Source organism: Manis pentadactyla, chromosome 7, assembly GCF_030020395.1.
Source record: "Manis pentadactyla isolate mManPen7 chromosome 7, mManPen7.hap1, whole genome shotgun sequence".
In the NCBI taxonomy this organism is placed as follows: domain Eukaryota; kingdom Metazoa; phylum Chordata; class Mammalia; order Pholidota; family Manidae; genus Manis; species Manis pentadactyla.
Window position 1 is genome coordinate 67859779 of NC_080025.1, and position 16675 is coordinate 67876453.

General features: G+C 33.5%; 1 protein-coding gene across 4 annotated transcripts in view; it reads right to left on the reverse strand.

Annotated features, from left to right (window-relative positions):
* The window catches only part of SEMA3A (semaphorin 3A), a 467315-nt gene that overhangs the window by 109747 nt on the left and 340893 nt on the right, over window positions 1–16675 (reverse strand). For all 4 annotated transcript variants that reach the window (XM_057504463.1, XM_057504465.1, XM_057504464.1 and 1 more), the window contains one exon: window positions 13629–13748. In XM_057504463.1, coding sequence (XP_057360446.1) covers window positions 13629–13748 — 120 coding nt within the window. The remainder of the gene's footprint in view (window positions 1–13628; window positions 13749–16675) is intronic.

Below are 16675 nucleotides of genomic sequence, written 5' to 3' on the forward strand. Positions count from 1 at the left end.
GCCAAGTGGCGGTGGTGAGGAGCAGAGAGGGAGCAAGATGTGAGTTCAGGGTATTATTTCATCCAGTGGAGCATATGTCATGGTGACCTTTACATCTCTGGTCTGGCATCCAGCAGAAGAGTCTACTTACTCTATTATATACAGGCATCATCTTAGAGGCAAATATCTTTCTTTTTGTATTTCCTAAATGCTTTCTCACTATATCTAACATCATGATTTTTGCCATATTTTGCCCATGATTCCACTTACTGTGACCTCAAATATGGCTAGCTTCCTGAATTTAAATTACATATATTTTCAATCATTTTATTATTATTATTAAAGAAATTATGGCCAATAAGGTGCTCGTGTCATTATTTGCCAACATTAAGGCCCTAATGCCATTATTTTACCCACTTGTAGTCCAGAATAGCTTTATGCATGTAATGATGGGTGTGCCCATGAGAGAATGTCACACATGTGCATGTCATCTACCCGACAGAAGGTTGGGAACAGCTGTTGTAACATTCAGAATCCTAGAAAATACTAGGTTACATGATAGTGGAATCTATACTCATAACACCAATTCTAGAAAGAAAAACCAGTAACAAAAACACTGTCACCCTTTGGGATACAAAAACTCACAAACCTGAAAGCCCTCCAAATTCCTAAAATACTGATGAAATATCTGTGTTTTGGACATCTGTAATAGTTGAGTGATAGGACAATGCCCAGGCAAATTCCATTCATATATAGAACTGATCCATTCCAAAACAACCACTTTTCCCACAATAGATATTTATTTTCTTAAATGGAAAATGGACTAACATCTATATTTACAAATATATGTTCAGGCAATCCGAAGTGGCTTATATTCCTTATATTACACCTTCATAATTTTGTTTAAGATGCTGCTATCACTAGGGATATAAACACACATCTACATATATGTGATATTTAATTTTATATATAGAAGTTGTGTACACAGATACACATTTTTGAAAACATCTGTAGAGAACTCACTACATAAATTATAAACACTTTAAATATAAATCAAACTGCATTTATTTTAATACCTGTTTTCTAAATCAGACTCTTACTTCCTTAGACCTACTGAGGTCTGTAACCGTAACTTTATTTCTGCATTTTTCCTTTCTCTGTTCTCACACTCTATGTCAACACTCAACTAGTCTCCACCTTGTTCATTAAACCTTTATTCTAACAGATGTTGCTTTATTTTTCCTTTTACTCTTTCATGTTATTCGGGAGAGATCAAAGCGTTTGGTCATTCATGTCAAATGTACGCAGAGGTGTGTGGGTGAAATTTTTCATGATTCTTCAGGTTGCTTTTCTAATATTTTCAAATATTTTCTTTGATAATATTTGATATTGTTGACAGTTTCAGCTAATAGAAATCATCTCAAATCCTGCTTGTATGAAAATAAGGGGAAGTAGTGTAAAGTATTGAAATAATGTTCAAATTTTATCTATTTTGAAAAGTCAATTGACTCATTTTCAGTAAGTAAATATTACTTTTGTTAAATAAATAACAAGATTTTCCCCTAAAATTACATGAGACTTTATAATCAGATCATGAATAACAAAGAATTTTTTTAAAAAGAACTATACTTTAAAAATAGCTATCTAATGTTACTTACTTTTTCTCCTTAATTTTGAAAACAACATATCCTTATAAACACCTTGACATATAAAACTTGTGTCTTTCACATCCTCTTATATGTTTAGCAGTAAGAGTGAAGGCACTGTAGTGTAATGGAAAGAACTCTAAATTATCTGTCAGGAGAACTGAGTTTAGGTTCAGCCTTTACCATTAAGAAACCATGGGATTTGAGAATACAATTTAAGCAATCTGAGTTAAAATTTCCTATATTATAAAATGAAGGATAGGAATTAGAAAAGCTATATGGTAACAGTAAGCTATTATATTTTATAAGCATGTATTTTCTGAGCAAAAATTTTATGGAAATTGTGGTCACAGTTAAACTCTGGACACACAACTTTTTCAAAAAGCAAGATATCAGATACTGCTGAGTTTTGTGTTCAGTATAGTATTGGGATTAAGCAGTTAAGGGCATAGAATATTTTCCTCTTAATTTTTTGTACTAAAATCTCCCAGATCAAAATATTTTCCTTAGTGGCATAGTTGAAAAATACTTTCCATTTCTGTCTTAAGGGATTATTAAAACTTTCAGGCTTTGGCAAGCACAAGGTAGAAAAGTGAATGAGATTAAATTTTTTGTCATCCACACTTTTCATTTTGTTTTTTTCATTTCCCTGAAGTTGATTTTAATCAAGAGACTGGGAAGTATTGATCACCTCTAATGAATTTTATAAACAAGGGTACACAGATCACTTCTAGTTTTCTGGACATTTGCATGGTAAAAATAGTAATATTTTGCATAATCTTTTCCCATTTTTCTGTCAGATGAGTTGTTACCTTATTCCAGAAAAAAAGTTTTTTATATAAGTCTAAAAAATCATGCAATTTTAGCATGAATTTTAAAAATTCCACATTGCTATTAGCAAAATTTTGATATAGAATCAAGCTATTGCCATCTCTAGGACTGCCATCCATCATGACCTAATACAAAGAATAGGTATTGTTCCCTGCAAATCTTACATTTGCCTCCAAGGATTTAGGCCAGCAAAGGGCAAGAAAGTATGAGACACTAACCATCCATCCTTTCCAGGTTAAGTAATTTAAATATGAATGCCAAGAAACTATAAATCAAAAAAAGAAAAGTTTGCCAGGATAATAGTGCTTAGAAGGAGCTTGAACCCTGGAATGTATACAAAACCCCATTTGGAACACTGGAAAGATCCAGACTTTTAGCCTCCGTATAGTTTTGTGATAATCTCAAGCATGGTAACTTGCTGAAACAGAAGCTAATCTTATACTTTTTAATCACTAACTGATTTATTTAAGTGTAAATGAACAATATGTTTTAGATAAGCATTTTTTTATCACAAGAGAAATCCTGAGGTATGAAAATATTGAGAAGATTAGTTTAATGTCATTTCAGTGGCATCAAAAGTCACACAATGTATCAGTGACAGATGTGTGAATTGATTTTAGATTCATTAGACTCCCTTTTTAACCACTCAGCAATTCCTGAGATTGCTTTCAGAGACCAAAGATGCACAATCAAATTAAGATGGCAGACTGGAAAATAAAAATAAGATGAAAATGGAAAGTAGTCATTCTATATATTTTGATATCTGACTATGTGAAACTGTCTACTTCTTGCATGTAAATGTACAAATCTCAAGCTCTACTAAGGTACTAATTTTCTATCACTTATATAGGAATGGATTTGAATTACTAAAATATAATAGCAAAATATGCAAACAGGGAATTAATTGTGTTACATAAAAGTTGAAGGCCAATGACATTCAAAATTCTAGGCAATAATTAAAGGATGTCCTTTCACATAAATATATATGTCTCCAAATGCATTTGTTATAGCTGGAACTTCCAATGTAGGTGTACAAAATTAAATTTGAGTAAAATGATAGCTTTTTTAAAAAACACATTAGTATTTCAATATCATCATAAGCAGAGACAGCTTGATATGGCCTATTTATATTAATAAAATGAAATAAAGACTATGCCAATTTTCTGTTATTTGATAAATCTGTATGCCATATAAAATTAAGTATTTTCTGTTTATTATAGAATCTCGATGTCTGGTATCCAGGCTTTTCCATATTCCTGAAAATTTATACGATCTAAATATTAAGAAAAAGAAAAGAACATGTTCAGTGCTAAACTTACTTTGAAAGAAAGTTTTTAAATTTAAAAAAATTTAAAAATATTTTAAGGACTATTTCAAATATTTCTATCAATATTCATTAATATTTCTATTAATGCTATAGATTCTGATTTTTCCTTTTGGGTAAAAAAGAATTATAACTCTCTTTGACTGTAAAACATTCTACTACTCTCCTGAGTGTCCAAGTAGAAGTACAAGTAGACAGGTATTATTTATCTTTGCTCAATACCTGTATTATATAGAGAGGGAATTAGTAGAAACAAAGTAACTGTTTCTGTGGAGTATCCTAGCATATGACTCCCTGACTACAGCATTGCCATATCCTTTTACAGGATTCCATGAATTTTCACTGCCATGAAATTTTACCAAGTTGTCAAGCACTGTCTATTTTTAGCATAAAGAACTTACTATTTATTTCAATATGCCACCTAATAATGCAAGTTGTAATTCATTTTACTTGAAATTCCATGGTTTGAGAGTGTTTGGACATGAGCATTAATGAACACATAGTAGTACAGTGTTGAATATGGTAGAATTTCCTTCCTTTTTAAGGCTTAATAATATTCCATTGTATGTATATACCACATTGTCTTTATCCATTCATCTGATGATGAATATTTAGGTTGTTTTCATATTTTAGCAATTATGAATAATTCAGCAGTGAAGCTGAAGGGTATTATGTGAAGTAAAACAAGCCAGTCACAGACAGGCAAATGCTATATGATTCTACTTTAGTGAGATATCAAAAATAGTCAAGCTCACAGAAACAATTAAAATGGTGGTTGCTCGGGGCAGGGAAATAGGAAGTTGCTGTGTACTGGGTATAAAGTTTTAGTTAAACAAGATGAGTAAGTTCTAGAGATCTGCTGTATAACAGTGCCTACAGTTGACAACAGTGAATTAATTGTGCACTTAAAAAGATGTTAACAGAGTAGATCTTGTGTTAAACATTCTTACCACAATAAAGAAAAGACATGGTCAGCATTGTAACAATAAGGTACAATTGCTATAATATGGGATATATATCACTAGAAAGGCTACACGTTATGATGGTTATGACAACAGATTTACTAGTTGTCTGATGGAAGGTAAGTTGTACAATCTCTCTGGGACTTAATTTCCTAAAAGGAGAAATGGAAATAATACTTTTTCACAGAGCTGTGAAAATCAAATGCTGTAATATTGGTAAAGCCATCAACTATGCCAACAATGATAGGCATTAACTATCATAAAAATAATGAAAAAATCATGGGGAGTAATTATAGCAGGAGACAAATTGGACAGAATAATAAGGGACAAAAGAGGTGTATCATTTTCATTTAAATTTCACAGTCAGTATAAGCTATAATGCTATAATGTAATAATGAGATTAAAAATAGAACATGGAGTTTATATTTTTAATCACTGTTTCTAAGTACTATATATCTTGTTTGCTTCTGTTTTATATTTTTATTTTTTAAACAATGTGTGTTTGAATCTCCTATATGCATTACACAAAATAGCATTCTCTGGATTTATTTATAAGCATGGAGAAATCATGCTTTTGTGATATGCTATGGGTAAGAAATTCACATAACTTTGCATATGATCATTTATGTACACATAAATTCAACTTAATTATAGACTTGGGGTAAAAACTGAGTGTGCATGAATCACTGTATGCTACAAAATATGTTTGCCTTATCACAAAAGATTTGGGAAAACATTTCTTTCACTGAGGTATTTAAACAGTGTAATCTCAATTCTATGTAGTGGTTTATGAGAACTGGATGTTATTTTGATTTCTTGTTTTCTTATGAGAAATTTAAATATTACTCAGTATCTTTCACTCAATATCTGTCTAGATTCTCATCATGTCAATTATTGTCATAGTCTCAAACTGGATGTACCTATATGTCCATTTACTTGCCACCTCCCACCATTTACACCAAAAATATGTTTCAAAACCAACAATGACAATGATAGTGGTCTTTTCCTAAAAACCTGCATAGTTCTTTACTAGCTTTCCCAAATTCAAGTTGACTGTAGGGTTCCAGTCTCCTTTTTTGAAAATCACTACATGTTATTGACACTGGGGATTTGCCATGTCCCCATGGGTGTTTACATTTTTCTTTTTTAGTCTTGACTGCCTTCCAATCCATCAATATTTCACCTATTTTTCAAAATACAGCTTAAATATGATGCCTTTATTCACTTCATCAAGTATTCCCTTACGTACCATCATCACCCTGCTCAAACTAGGCACACATGAAATAATTTTGAAAAAAAATGAACACAGGACAAAATCCCTGACTTAATCCCCAAATCAGAATTGATGACTTTATCCTTTCTCATCCACTGTGAGCTGTTGGTACTTCCTTTTAAAGGGGCAGGTGCTGGACTCAGACATAAACCACTGAATAGCATATTTGCCTGCCCCATTACAAATTACCCATACAAACCTTAATTTTCTTGTCAGTTAAATGAAGATACCAAGAGTACCTGCCTCATCAGATCTTGTGAAGACTGAGTGAGGTAAGACATTCAAAGCAGACATTGCAGGACACACACTAATTGGTCAGTAACTGCTAGTTGTTGGGAGTATGAGTGTTATTATTACTGTTTTCACCCATGTTAAGTTAGGTATTTATATGTGTGTAGCTCTTTGAGGACAGACCTGTATTTATCTATTCCTCACAATTACTATCAGGACCTTGCTTATGAAAAATGTTTCCTATAATTTCACTAAACTCAATTTTATCACTACTGAATCATTCACCTGAATACAAATTGCTTTCAAGAGCACTTGCGTGATTGCAGCAGTTGAACAGAAATGTAGCCACAAATCTGAAGAATGCTAGATATAAATGTTAAGCCTCCATTATTTCCTAGTACTACCTCAAATCTATTTAATAAATAAAACCTCTTCTAGAAGTCCTGTTTTTTCATTATGTCTTTATGTCCTTCTCTTTCACCTCAGTGCTATTCTCATCACATCACACTGATTCTTATCACCAGCCTTTGCTATTTCTACTTCCCCAGCTCTCATTCTGTCCAAATTGACTGCATGCAGTAAGCCTGGAGCAGCTGAGAGCTGTGAGAAGCCCTAACTCAGAGGCCATTACACTAGGGCAATGGGAGTGTACGCAGATGTAGCAAAGGAAACAGGAGACACTATCTGCTTAAAAACTACCATAAGGTATCTGTCTTCTTAGTGTGCCATCAAAGTTACCTTACACTGCATAGTTTCTAACAGTAACTAAAGCTGTACAATTATAAAGCTAAGTATATGTTCTTCATGGTTAAAATTGAGACCAACTACACTGGAAAACAAATACAAGTAAAATTAGCAATAGTAATGTAATCGGACAATGATATCATTGTGTATCCTAAAAAGTAAATACTTTTTTGCAATACGAGCATCCTTCTAGTGACCACACTAGAAAGCAACACTCTTTGGGGATGGTTGTTCTATGCTTCTCTGTGCTCTGGGATGGTTTCATTCCCAAACTATTTTTCTCCATTTGAACCACAGCAAAATCTTCTTTCCACACAGCCCACTCTGACCTTACTTGACCTTTAAGGAGTAGGAATACAGCATTTGTTTCTTTCTCATTAGCCCAAGAAAATTAAAGGAGTCTTCTTGGCACATGATCATAAACCTCAAGCAAACAAGAGCACTCAAGATTTTACAAGACTACAAGGTAGTTATCCAAATAATATACAGTATACTTATCTCTCTTTTTTTTCAGATTATTATTAGTCTGAGCCATCATGATTTAAAACAAATCTAAAAGATAACTTGCTGATGCCCATTCAAAACACATTGCAAGAGAAGGCAAATACGTTCTGATTTGTGGAAATACAGTCTAAGTTTATCCTGCTATTTTTCTTAAGTTTCAAGTGTATCAAAATAACACCTTCCTTCTCACCTGTTCCAAGCTGTAGTTCCACTACCTTAAAACTTTGGTTCCCAAGAAAATAATTTAGGCAAGAGGACAAAGAGATAAAGGAATTATAAAGTAGAACTGCAGTTCAAGGGCAAAGAAAGGGTCATGGTGGAGAAGAGTAACAGCTTGAAGATGAAAAAGGACCAAACAGGTGGCAGGAATGGGGTTCAGTCAGTATTACTCTTTGTGTTTCTTAAGTAATTTAATACTGGTGACAAACATATTAAAGCTTTTATGGATAGAAATTTCCTCCAAAAACAGATTATATGGGGGAACAAGTGCAGAGGAATCAATCAAAAGGGCCCAGCAGGAGAAAGAGTAAGCTGGGGAGTATATACCTCCAGCAACAGGCTAGCTCCTGTAAATGTAAGGTTTCTGACCCAAACTATTAGTAGCATATGAGGAAAAGAAAAAACATACAGGCTAAATGTAATTTAGTCCTCATGTCTGTATCAACCATGAATGAAGGTGCCATTAAGAAATTGAGTACTATAGATGAAAGAATATTTTAATAAGCAATTGGTAATAACATCATTGTACCACATGGCTTTTAAAAACTGTTTAATTTTGTCCAAACTAGTTTTCTGGCCCTAAGCAAACCCGATCTGACAAAAGATGAAACTAAATACCCTACCCTAAATACCCTCAATTCAGGTTAAGAACTGAATGCTAACACTTCCATTTTTACCTTGTATTGTCCTTAAGAAATAAAAAATGGTGAAATACTGTGAGGAAAAAGAAAAAACTTCTTACAGCTGAGTAAGTGGTAGAGGGTAAAAAGATACTAACCTCATAAATATGGTTACCATATGAAATAATTAGAGCAAATAAGTCAACAATAAAATGGTGATTTGAAACATTTTAAATAGAGTTGGGGATGCTGGTTTGGATTTTTGGTTCTCTCTCTCTTTTTATTACAATTTGTGAATTTTTTTTATAGACTTGTTTATATTAATAACTTGGGTCTCCCTATTACCTCACTTGGTTACTAGTTCTATTAATTTTGAGAAACAGTCTTATTGATAATATTTAGAGCTAGGAATGTTAATATTTCATGGAAAATATATTGGTGAACTGTTAAGGTCACTCAGAATTTATGAACTGTGATGCTTTTCCTCCAATACAAACAATGGAGCATTTTAGAATTTAATTTGCAGTATAAATGGTAATATTGCTTATTCAACATGATAACTTGTACAAATCTACCTTCCTACATGATTCAAGTATTGAGAGATCAGGAAAGGAAAACCTAGAAACCATTAAGGGCTTGCTCTAATCACATGTGGCTTAGGTATGCAGTGCAAATGAGTGACACACTGCCTCTGATAGAAATAATGAGTAGCTGAGAAGAAATCTCCAAGGAATCCAGACTTTTCCATCCAGGTTAGCCTACTACAAAGTAAGTTTAGACTCCAATGTATGATCTAAGAAAGATGGAAAGGTGTTACCTCCCCAAAAGTAACTCCTTATTGTTTTATCAAGAAATCTACATTTCTCACCTTTAGTCTCTCCTCCTAATAATGAACTTGCATTCTATTGGGCCAAACAACATAATACATTGAGACAGATGACTCAATTAGAAGAGTTTAGATTAGATATATAAAGTAGTCAACAGAGCACTACCACCTAAATAGCATTTTGGCCTTGGACTGGTTACTAAAACTCTGATTCAAAGTTTCCCATAAAATCAAATTTTTATTCTTGGTAAAAGGGAAGAATGAGACAAAGTACTTTATTTTATATGTAGATATATTGGTTGTCATTGTAGAAATGACCTTAGAGATACCTATTAAGCTTCATTGCATTTCTTAATGTCCCTTTGGTTCTATCATAAATCAAGATCATGACATTATGAGAGTATTTATAGAGTTAATATTTTCCAGCTACCAACTGGATCCATCTTTCTTTAGAATTCCTTCCCTGTACATAGAAATTTGGAATTTGAGAAAACACTGAAAGATTTCCTTGAAAAGTTATACTTCTTCCAAATTCATACTTCTTTTTATTAACAGATGTAAATTTGAAGGGAAAATACCACATACTGTAAGCCATTTGGGGAAATTCCATCTCATAAGGATGACTTACACTTTTCATTTGAATGGCATGGATGCTGAGAGCTTAACTGGAAATACATCTGTACTCTAGAGCTCTGAATCATTCCTTCCATGAACTCCACGTGCATTTTTATGATGAACACACACGTGTATGAAGAATGTGACCTCACTGGCAGTTATCTGCAGTGTCAAGTACTATTGGCAGATATCCAGGGATTGATTGACACACATCTTACAGAACTGGAATTAGTTAATATGTCTACCAATTCCCAACTGTATTACAGGAAACAGAGTATCTGTTTAATACAATAATCAATGACATATTGTGTGTGGTCAGATGGCATTCACTATATACAGCAAGAGCAGATTTTGGAATACAGTATTCAGGAGTATAACTATTGTTATTAAAATGATATGACAGTAAAACAAGGTTTATTTTCATAACTGGCAGACTAAACAAGAGTTTTTATTTTGCAAACTCTTTATCGTTATTTGAAAGGAATTGTTAATTTCATCATACAAGATCCAAAGCTATTAAATGATGAAGGGATTGTTGATCTGCTTCAAAAGTGATGTCTTACTTCTGTGGTATTCAGCCATCTGGAATGATAAGCCCATTTTCTAACACTGGGTTTCAACAATCTGGGGACTCAATCTAAGACAAGTTATTTTAAAAAAAGAACACAACAAAGAAAAAAATTAAATGTTAAATGTTCATGAAAGCCATGATAAAAGCAAAAAAAGTAAAATGTCCTTTTTCATATGATAAAATTATTTGTAGTATGTAAAACCTGGACGGGAGTTTAAAAAGGAAATGGTTATTTTATGTAGCGTGGGGCAGATATGGCAAGTACACATGCTACCCCAAACTAGAATATAGAACAAACTTGTGTCCTGGTTCTATTTGAAAAGCCATCCTTGTAAATAAAAGCTACTAAATTCAAACTTCATGAGAGTTTATAAACTCTAATCCAACAATCCTGGTCTCAATCCTGATTGATATTTCATTTCGTAGTCTTCCAATCTTTCCATTACTGTCATTCTTCTCCTAACTGTATGAAGCACATACTATCTCTCTTTCTCAACTTTACAAAAAGCACAACTGTTAAAACACAAAGGTAGTATTTTAAGTACCAGTATAGATCAATGTAAAGCAGATTCTCTCTTAAGGCAGCTTAAGCATTGAAAATTAAATTTTATGTTGTCTAGACGAGCTATCTTGATAATATCTTTTCCAGAATTTCCTAGATGGACTGTCTAGACTGCTCAAAATTCCCCCAGGTAACTACATAATTATTTTTCCTCTGACCTTCTAAACAGTCTGGAACAGTATTTTCCAATATATTGCCATGCCAATCAAGATCACTGGGCTTCTAAAGGAAGACCCCTCTCAAAGGCTCTGAGTTTCACAATCTTAGGATAATACTTGTACCCCAATATCCCACCTCAAAGGAGACTAGATAGGAAGCTTCATTTATTTATTTTAGTGGAGGGAATGGCCTCCTCCATTTTTGGTAAATGCCCTGGCTCCGGAATGTGTGCCTCTCCGTTCTTCCACCTATCCATAAGTCAATGATGAGCACTTGTTGAATTGAGAAGGAAATATGCTGTGAAATCTACTGAATAGCAATACCAAAAGAAAAAAAATCAACATTTTGGGGAAAATGATAAAAACATGGGAACAATATATGGTATTTTCATTTACATGGCCATCAAGATCATCTAGGCTCCAAAGATAAAATGGGGGAAATTAAGATTAAGTGCAGAATCACTTGGCAACAATGAGAGCCCAGATTCATACAGTCTTTGACGAAGTAAGGTACATTTCAGAGGCAAGGTAACAATTACGAACATGAAATACAGCAACAGTTTTCAGCCTGTGGTTCAGATTTGTATTTTAAAAATAATAAGTGACTTTTCTTAGCACCTACTTCCTTTCAGACAATGCTAAACTTTCACAAAAAGCTTATAGGTGGAGGCCATTCTCATTATCACTTTGTAGATTAGAAACAGACACAAAGAAATTAAGTAGCTTGCTCCGGATCAAGCATCTAGTACAGAATTGAGGTCAGTCGAAAGCCTACAGTCTGAGCCAGAGGCCATGAGTTGAACAATGATGGGATTAGAGCACCCTGAGTTTCTATAGTAAAAATATCAGTGGGTCATGCCCCACTAGGAAAGCAGCTGGAGGTAGTAAGCCAACCTCTCATTGGAAATGTAAGGACACTGAGGATCAAAGTTTTGTTTAGTTTTGTTTTATGTATTATGAGACACAGTCTCAGAGAGGTTAAGTCATTTTTTCCAGTGCTCCACTGCTGGTAAATTGTAAAACTAGATCATAAGGCAGATGTGACCCCAAAGGCCATGTCTTCTCCACTAACCTGTGCTGGGAGCTCAGCTATCCTGACTTCCTCCCTGTACAGCATGATGCCTGGCAGATGTAAAAAGTACAATAATGTACAGGGCATTCTCTAGAGCTACAGAATACAGAAAAGTGGGACAATCACCTTGGATGCAAGTTTTAGGGTGCCTACTATAGGAAACAGTTGAGAAAGAATCAAAGAGGGAGAGATTTATCTAGAAGGTGCTAAAAAATGCAAGTGTACAAAGTCCCAGGAAAATGTGTAGGAAATTATTTCTAATTTAATCAATATGAAACAAGTAATTTAAGTAAAATTGTGTTTCTTTACAGTTAGTTTTTAATTAAACCTCCTGGGGATGTCAGCAAGTTCCACACACATGCTTGCAAGGTACAGAAAGACAAAGGATGCTGGTGGGGGAATAGCAAATGCCTAAACTGGTGAGACCATGGGAAAGTGTCTTAATCTTCCCAGGACCCTCAGGAAAGTAACAATAATTGTGTTTAGTCTAGAAACCTCATAGTCTCTAAGGTGTCTTTTTATCCAAAGAAGGTAAGAAACAAATTGTTTTGACTTGTAAGAGTTTGGGTCAAAAGAATGTATCTGTATCACTTTAGGACACCTTAAGAAAATTCAGAGAGAGAGAATTTAGAATTTAAGTTACAAAGAAGTGGCTCACCTGTAAATTATATTTCATTTTAGGATTCCAGAGATATTCCAGGAACAAAGCCCTTATTTGTTGAGTATTTCTGAATTCCAATTTGGAAGAAAATTCTGTCACAAATGATTTTCTCACCACATGAACGCTTTTGTTCTTCTTAGAATTTTGTGCCAAAATTTATAAAAGGGCCTATAATTGAAAGCTACTGGTAAGTCCAATTCATGGAACTGCTTTCAATATTACCACCTTTTTCTTTAAATATTTCCCTAATTTTCCATTTTATTTAAATTTACCTAATACTAATTTCCTCACTAAAATATCTTTTAGGAACAATAGATAAATTAAAGAAACATTTTTTTCTTTACCATACTGCTTGAATAATAGCCAAAAATATAAAAGCAAAGTTTAGCAGAGCAAGAATACAAATGTAAATAATTTAGGTCAAACATGACATCATATCATTGTGCACATGTACAGCATCCTTTCTTAATCCCTAGGCAGAAGAAAAAAACTGGGGTGGCAGACACTTCTGGCTGAGGATGGAAATAGGGGGCGTGGGGGGTTCAGCCTACTGACACCTGCTGCACATGCAAAATGGACTGGACTCTGTAATCCGAGCAAAAGTAATGCTTTCTTCCTTCCTCCCTTCCTCCTGTTCCATAGTTATTGTTGAGTGATAGTCTCATTCTCTTTGCATCCACAGATTAAAATTAATAAATTCAGCATCTGAATTTGAAGTAGGTCCCACTGAATAGCAAACTAGGAGTTAAATGAACTGAAGTAATTAGTAATGAAGTATTTGAATAGGAAGGGGTCATGGACAAACACCATTTTTTAAAAGCTAGCTTTACCTCAGGATGATGTCCAATTTCAATGTAGGTGCAAATTGGATGAAAAGCTCCCGTTCCGCAGGCATACAAGTGAGTTTGATTATAAGCCTTAAGCACCTTGATGAAATTGGCACATTCTTTCTGGAAGACAAAAGGAAAACCATGAGTTCTAGCAGTCAGCATGACAGAGGTATCCTCTAGGGTGCTAGGCATGCTTGAACAGATTTCTTTGAACAGATTTCTTTTCTCTGTGTTTTTTTCACAACATTTTTAGTGATTATTCTACTGTTTGCTCATATTATCATATGAACTAAAAGTACAGAAGTTCTTATTCCTTGGGAACAAAGTGTTCTTTTCCATACTTTTTCATTAAATTACTTTTTTGCATTATTTCATACAAAAGTAGAATAGTTATAATGACTAATCACAAGTGACTTTTCTAGAAATGAGAGGAATAGCAAATTATATGATTAATTAATCATTTACTTGAATCATACAATGGTGACATCTTTGCAAACATCAGTTTTGAGTTTAAGTTTAGAAGAATACAATAAAAAAAAGATAATACAGCCACCTATTACACATGAATTTGAAACATCTATAACCCATCTACCTCTAAGGAGGTAAAGTAGCCTCCTCTCAAAAATGTCTCTTCAGCCTCTAAGATAATTTGGGAATATTCAAGATGAGATAAAGAAGATTATACAGTTTGTAATGTCTGTAGGCTAAAGAATCTTTTGCAGAGTAGCTATAATTAATTATTCTCAGGAGGTTTCTGCATACCCTGAACCCATACCTGGGCCCCCTGCTCAGTGAACCCCAGGTAAAGAACAATTAGTTATAAGAGGAAATTCTAGTCATATCTTATTTATAGAAGTTTAGACATTCCTGTCATTTTATTTTCTGAATAAAATATCACCTAAGAAATAGAATGGACTGAGCTATTTATATTCTTTTTATCTATCCTATTTGTAGATCCTGTGAAAGAAAATGTTTTTCTATAAACAAACAGGAATCTTAGCCTTTTGTTTCTGTTGATTAAAGATTTGGGGACTGGGGAGGTATCAGATACTCAGAATATAAACTGGTAATTTTACTTCCAAAAAATCTAGTGCAGGTAAGACTCAAATTTTGCAAAATATTTTTAAATAGATGAATCTACATCAATATTGTAAAAAGAAAAAAATGAAATGAAAATTTCACACTCTTAAAATAGCTTCAAATAAAATGTATGGGCTATTAACCATATAACAAATTTTACAAATTGAATACAAGTAGAAAATACTAGTTTATCATGGAATACATATTATTCATTTTGAAAATATCCAAATGATTATTCATATGCTAAATAATAAAAAGTGCATTGAAAGTTAATTTTTACTGATCACAGACTGTAACTAATTTTGCATTTTTGCCTATAAACATTTGGAAATCCTAACCAAATATGTAACTAGAAATGCAGATAAAGATAAAAAACCGACCATAGCGCAAGCAAGGCTTGCAAACAATAGAGGATTGGGTTGGTCCTGGAAGCTCTAAGTGTAACAGTCCCAAAGTCACTCTATGACATGTGAATTTTCAAGTGAAGGCTCAGAATACATTTGGACTTATGTAGTCAGTTGGAGTTTATAACTGAGATGCTACAGTAATTTAAGTACATTTTCACATGACATTTGTATTCAAATGTTTACAGCTGATGATTTTGGTCTTAACTCTATTGCCCCTATAAAATAAGAAGAAGACAAACCAAACTTGAGCAGAATAACCGTTATTTAAATTCAAAAAATTGCCTTCCATCATCACTGATTTTTCTAAGATGGAACCTGAAGATGTTCTATAAATAAACTGTCTCAAAGGTGAATTAGACCTATTTAAGGTAAAATTTTAAGTTTCCAGTTATGACTCTATGCTTTATTAACATACACTGAGTAGTTTAGGAGAGTAACTAAAATAAATATTTAATTTCTCCCACTGTTTTGCACTTACATCCTGAATCTTTCTTTTGTCTGGTAAGACATTATAACATACAATTAAGCTCTGAAATCAACTGATTTTGCAAGTTGCTACGAAGAAAAATGTCCTAGATTAAAGTGGGTGTATGGATCTCATCATCCATGTTTCACAAACAGGGCACATCTTAGACAAAACTATGGAACAGATATAACCTAACTACCAAGACTCTTAGCAACAAACTTCCCATCCTGTAACAGTTTCTCCACCTTCCCCAAGAGGATAGGGCATGAATGCTTGGGCAGAGGACAGAAGTGGAGAGGAAAACATCTGATAAACTCATTTACAAATGAGGCATTCCCAAAGGATTTATATGTACTTTAAATAAAATTCAGTCATTTGCAAAGAAGTCATTTGCAGGAAAATGTTTTATGGCACCACATTTTTGAAACATGCAAGTGGCCACATACTCTGCTTTTACATAAAGGCAGCCATCCCTGATTGTGGACTCCATATTATAGCATTCAAGATTATAAATAACCAGTTCTAGAACCATATGTTTAAACTAAGAAACTGGCTATGTATACTGGTAAGCAAATGAATATACTCAGACGGATGGTTTGTTCATTTTAGAGGAAAAAAAGGGGGGGTTTCAGTTTGCCTGCCATGCCTTTAAAGATATGTGTGCATTTTAAAATATAAACACAAATTATTTAATCCCATTAATAACATCTAAGTGCATCCTAGAAATCTGAGAATAGACCCTAGTTCTCCACAATAAAAAAAGAATAATTTTATGAGCATAGATGCTTGTGAGCACAAATGAAAGTGTATGTAATCTCTGCAACTGTTACAAATCCTAAAATCATAGTATTTGTAGGGTCTTTATTTCTTACAGATTAGATAACTGGTTAATAATTAATATTCTATCTCACGGTTCTTGAAAATAATGGAATTGAGCCACACTAAATATCATACTTTTAATTTGTTTTCTAGTAACTGTCTAAGAAGTGCCAATATAATAGGACAACTATTTCTCTGCATAGCTGTTGGAAAAAAAATCACAGGACTATAGCTGTGCAACCTGGCAAATGATTCTGCTGAGAATGCTGATAACA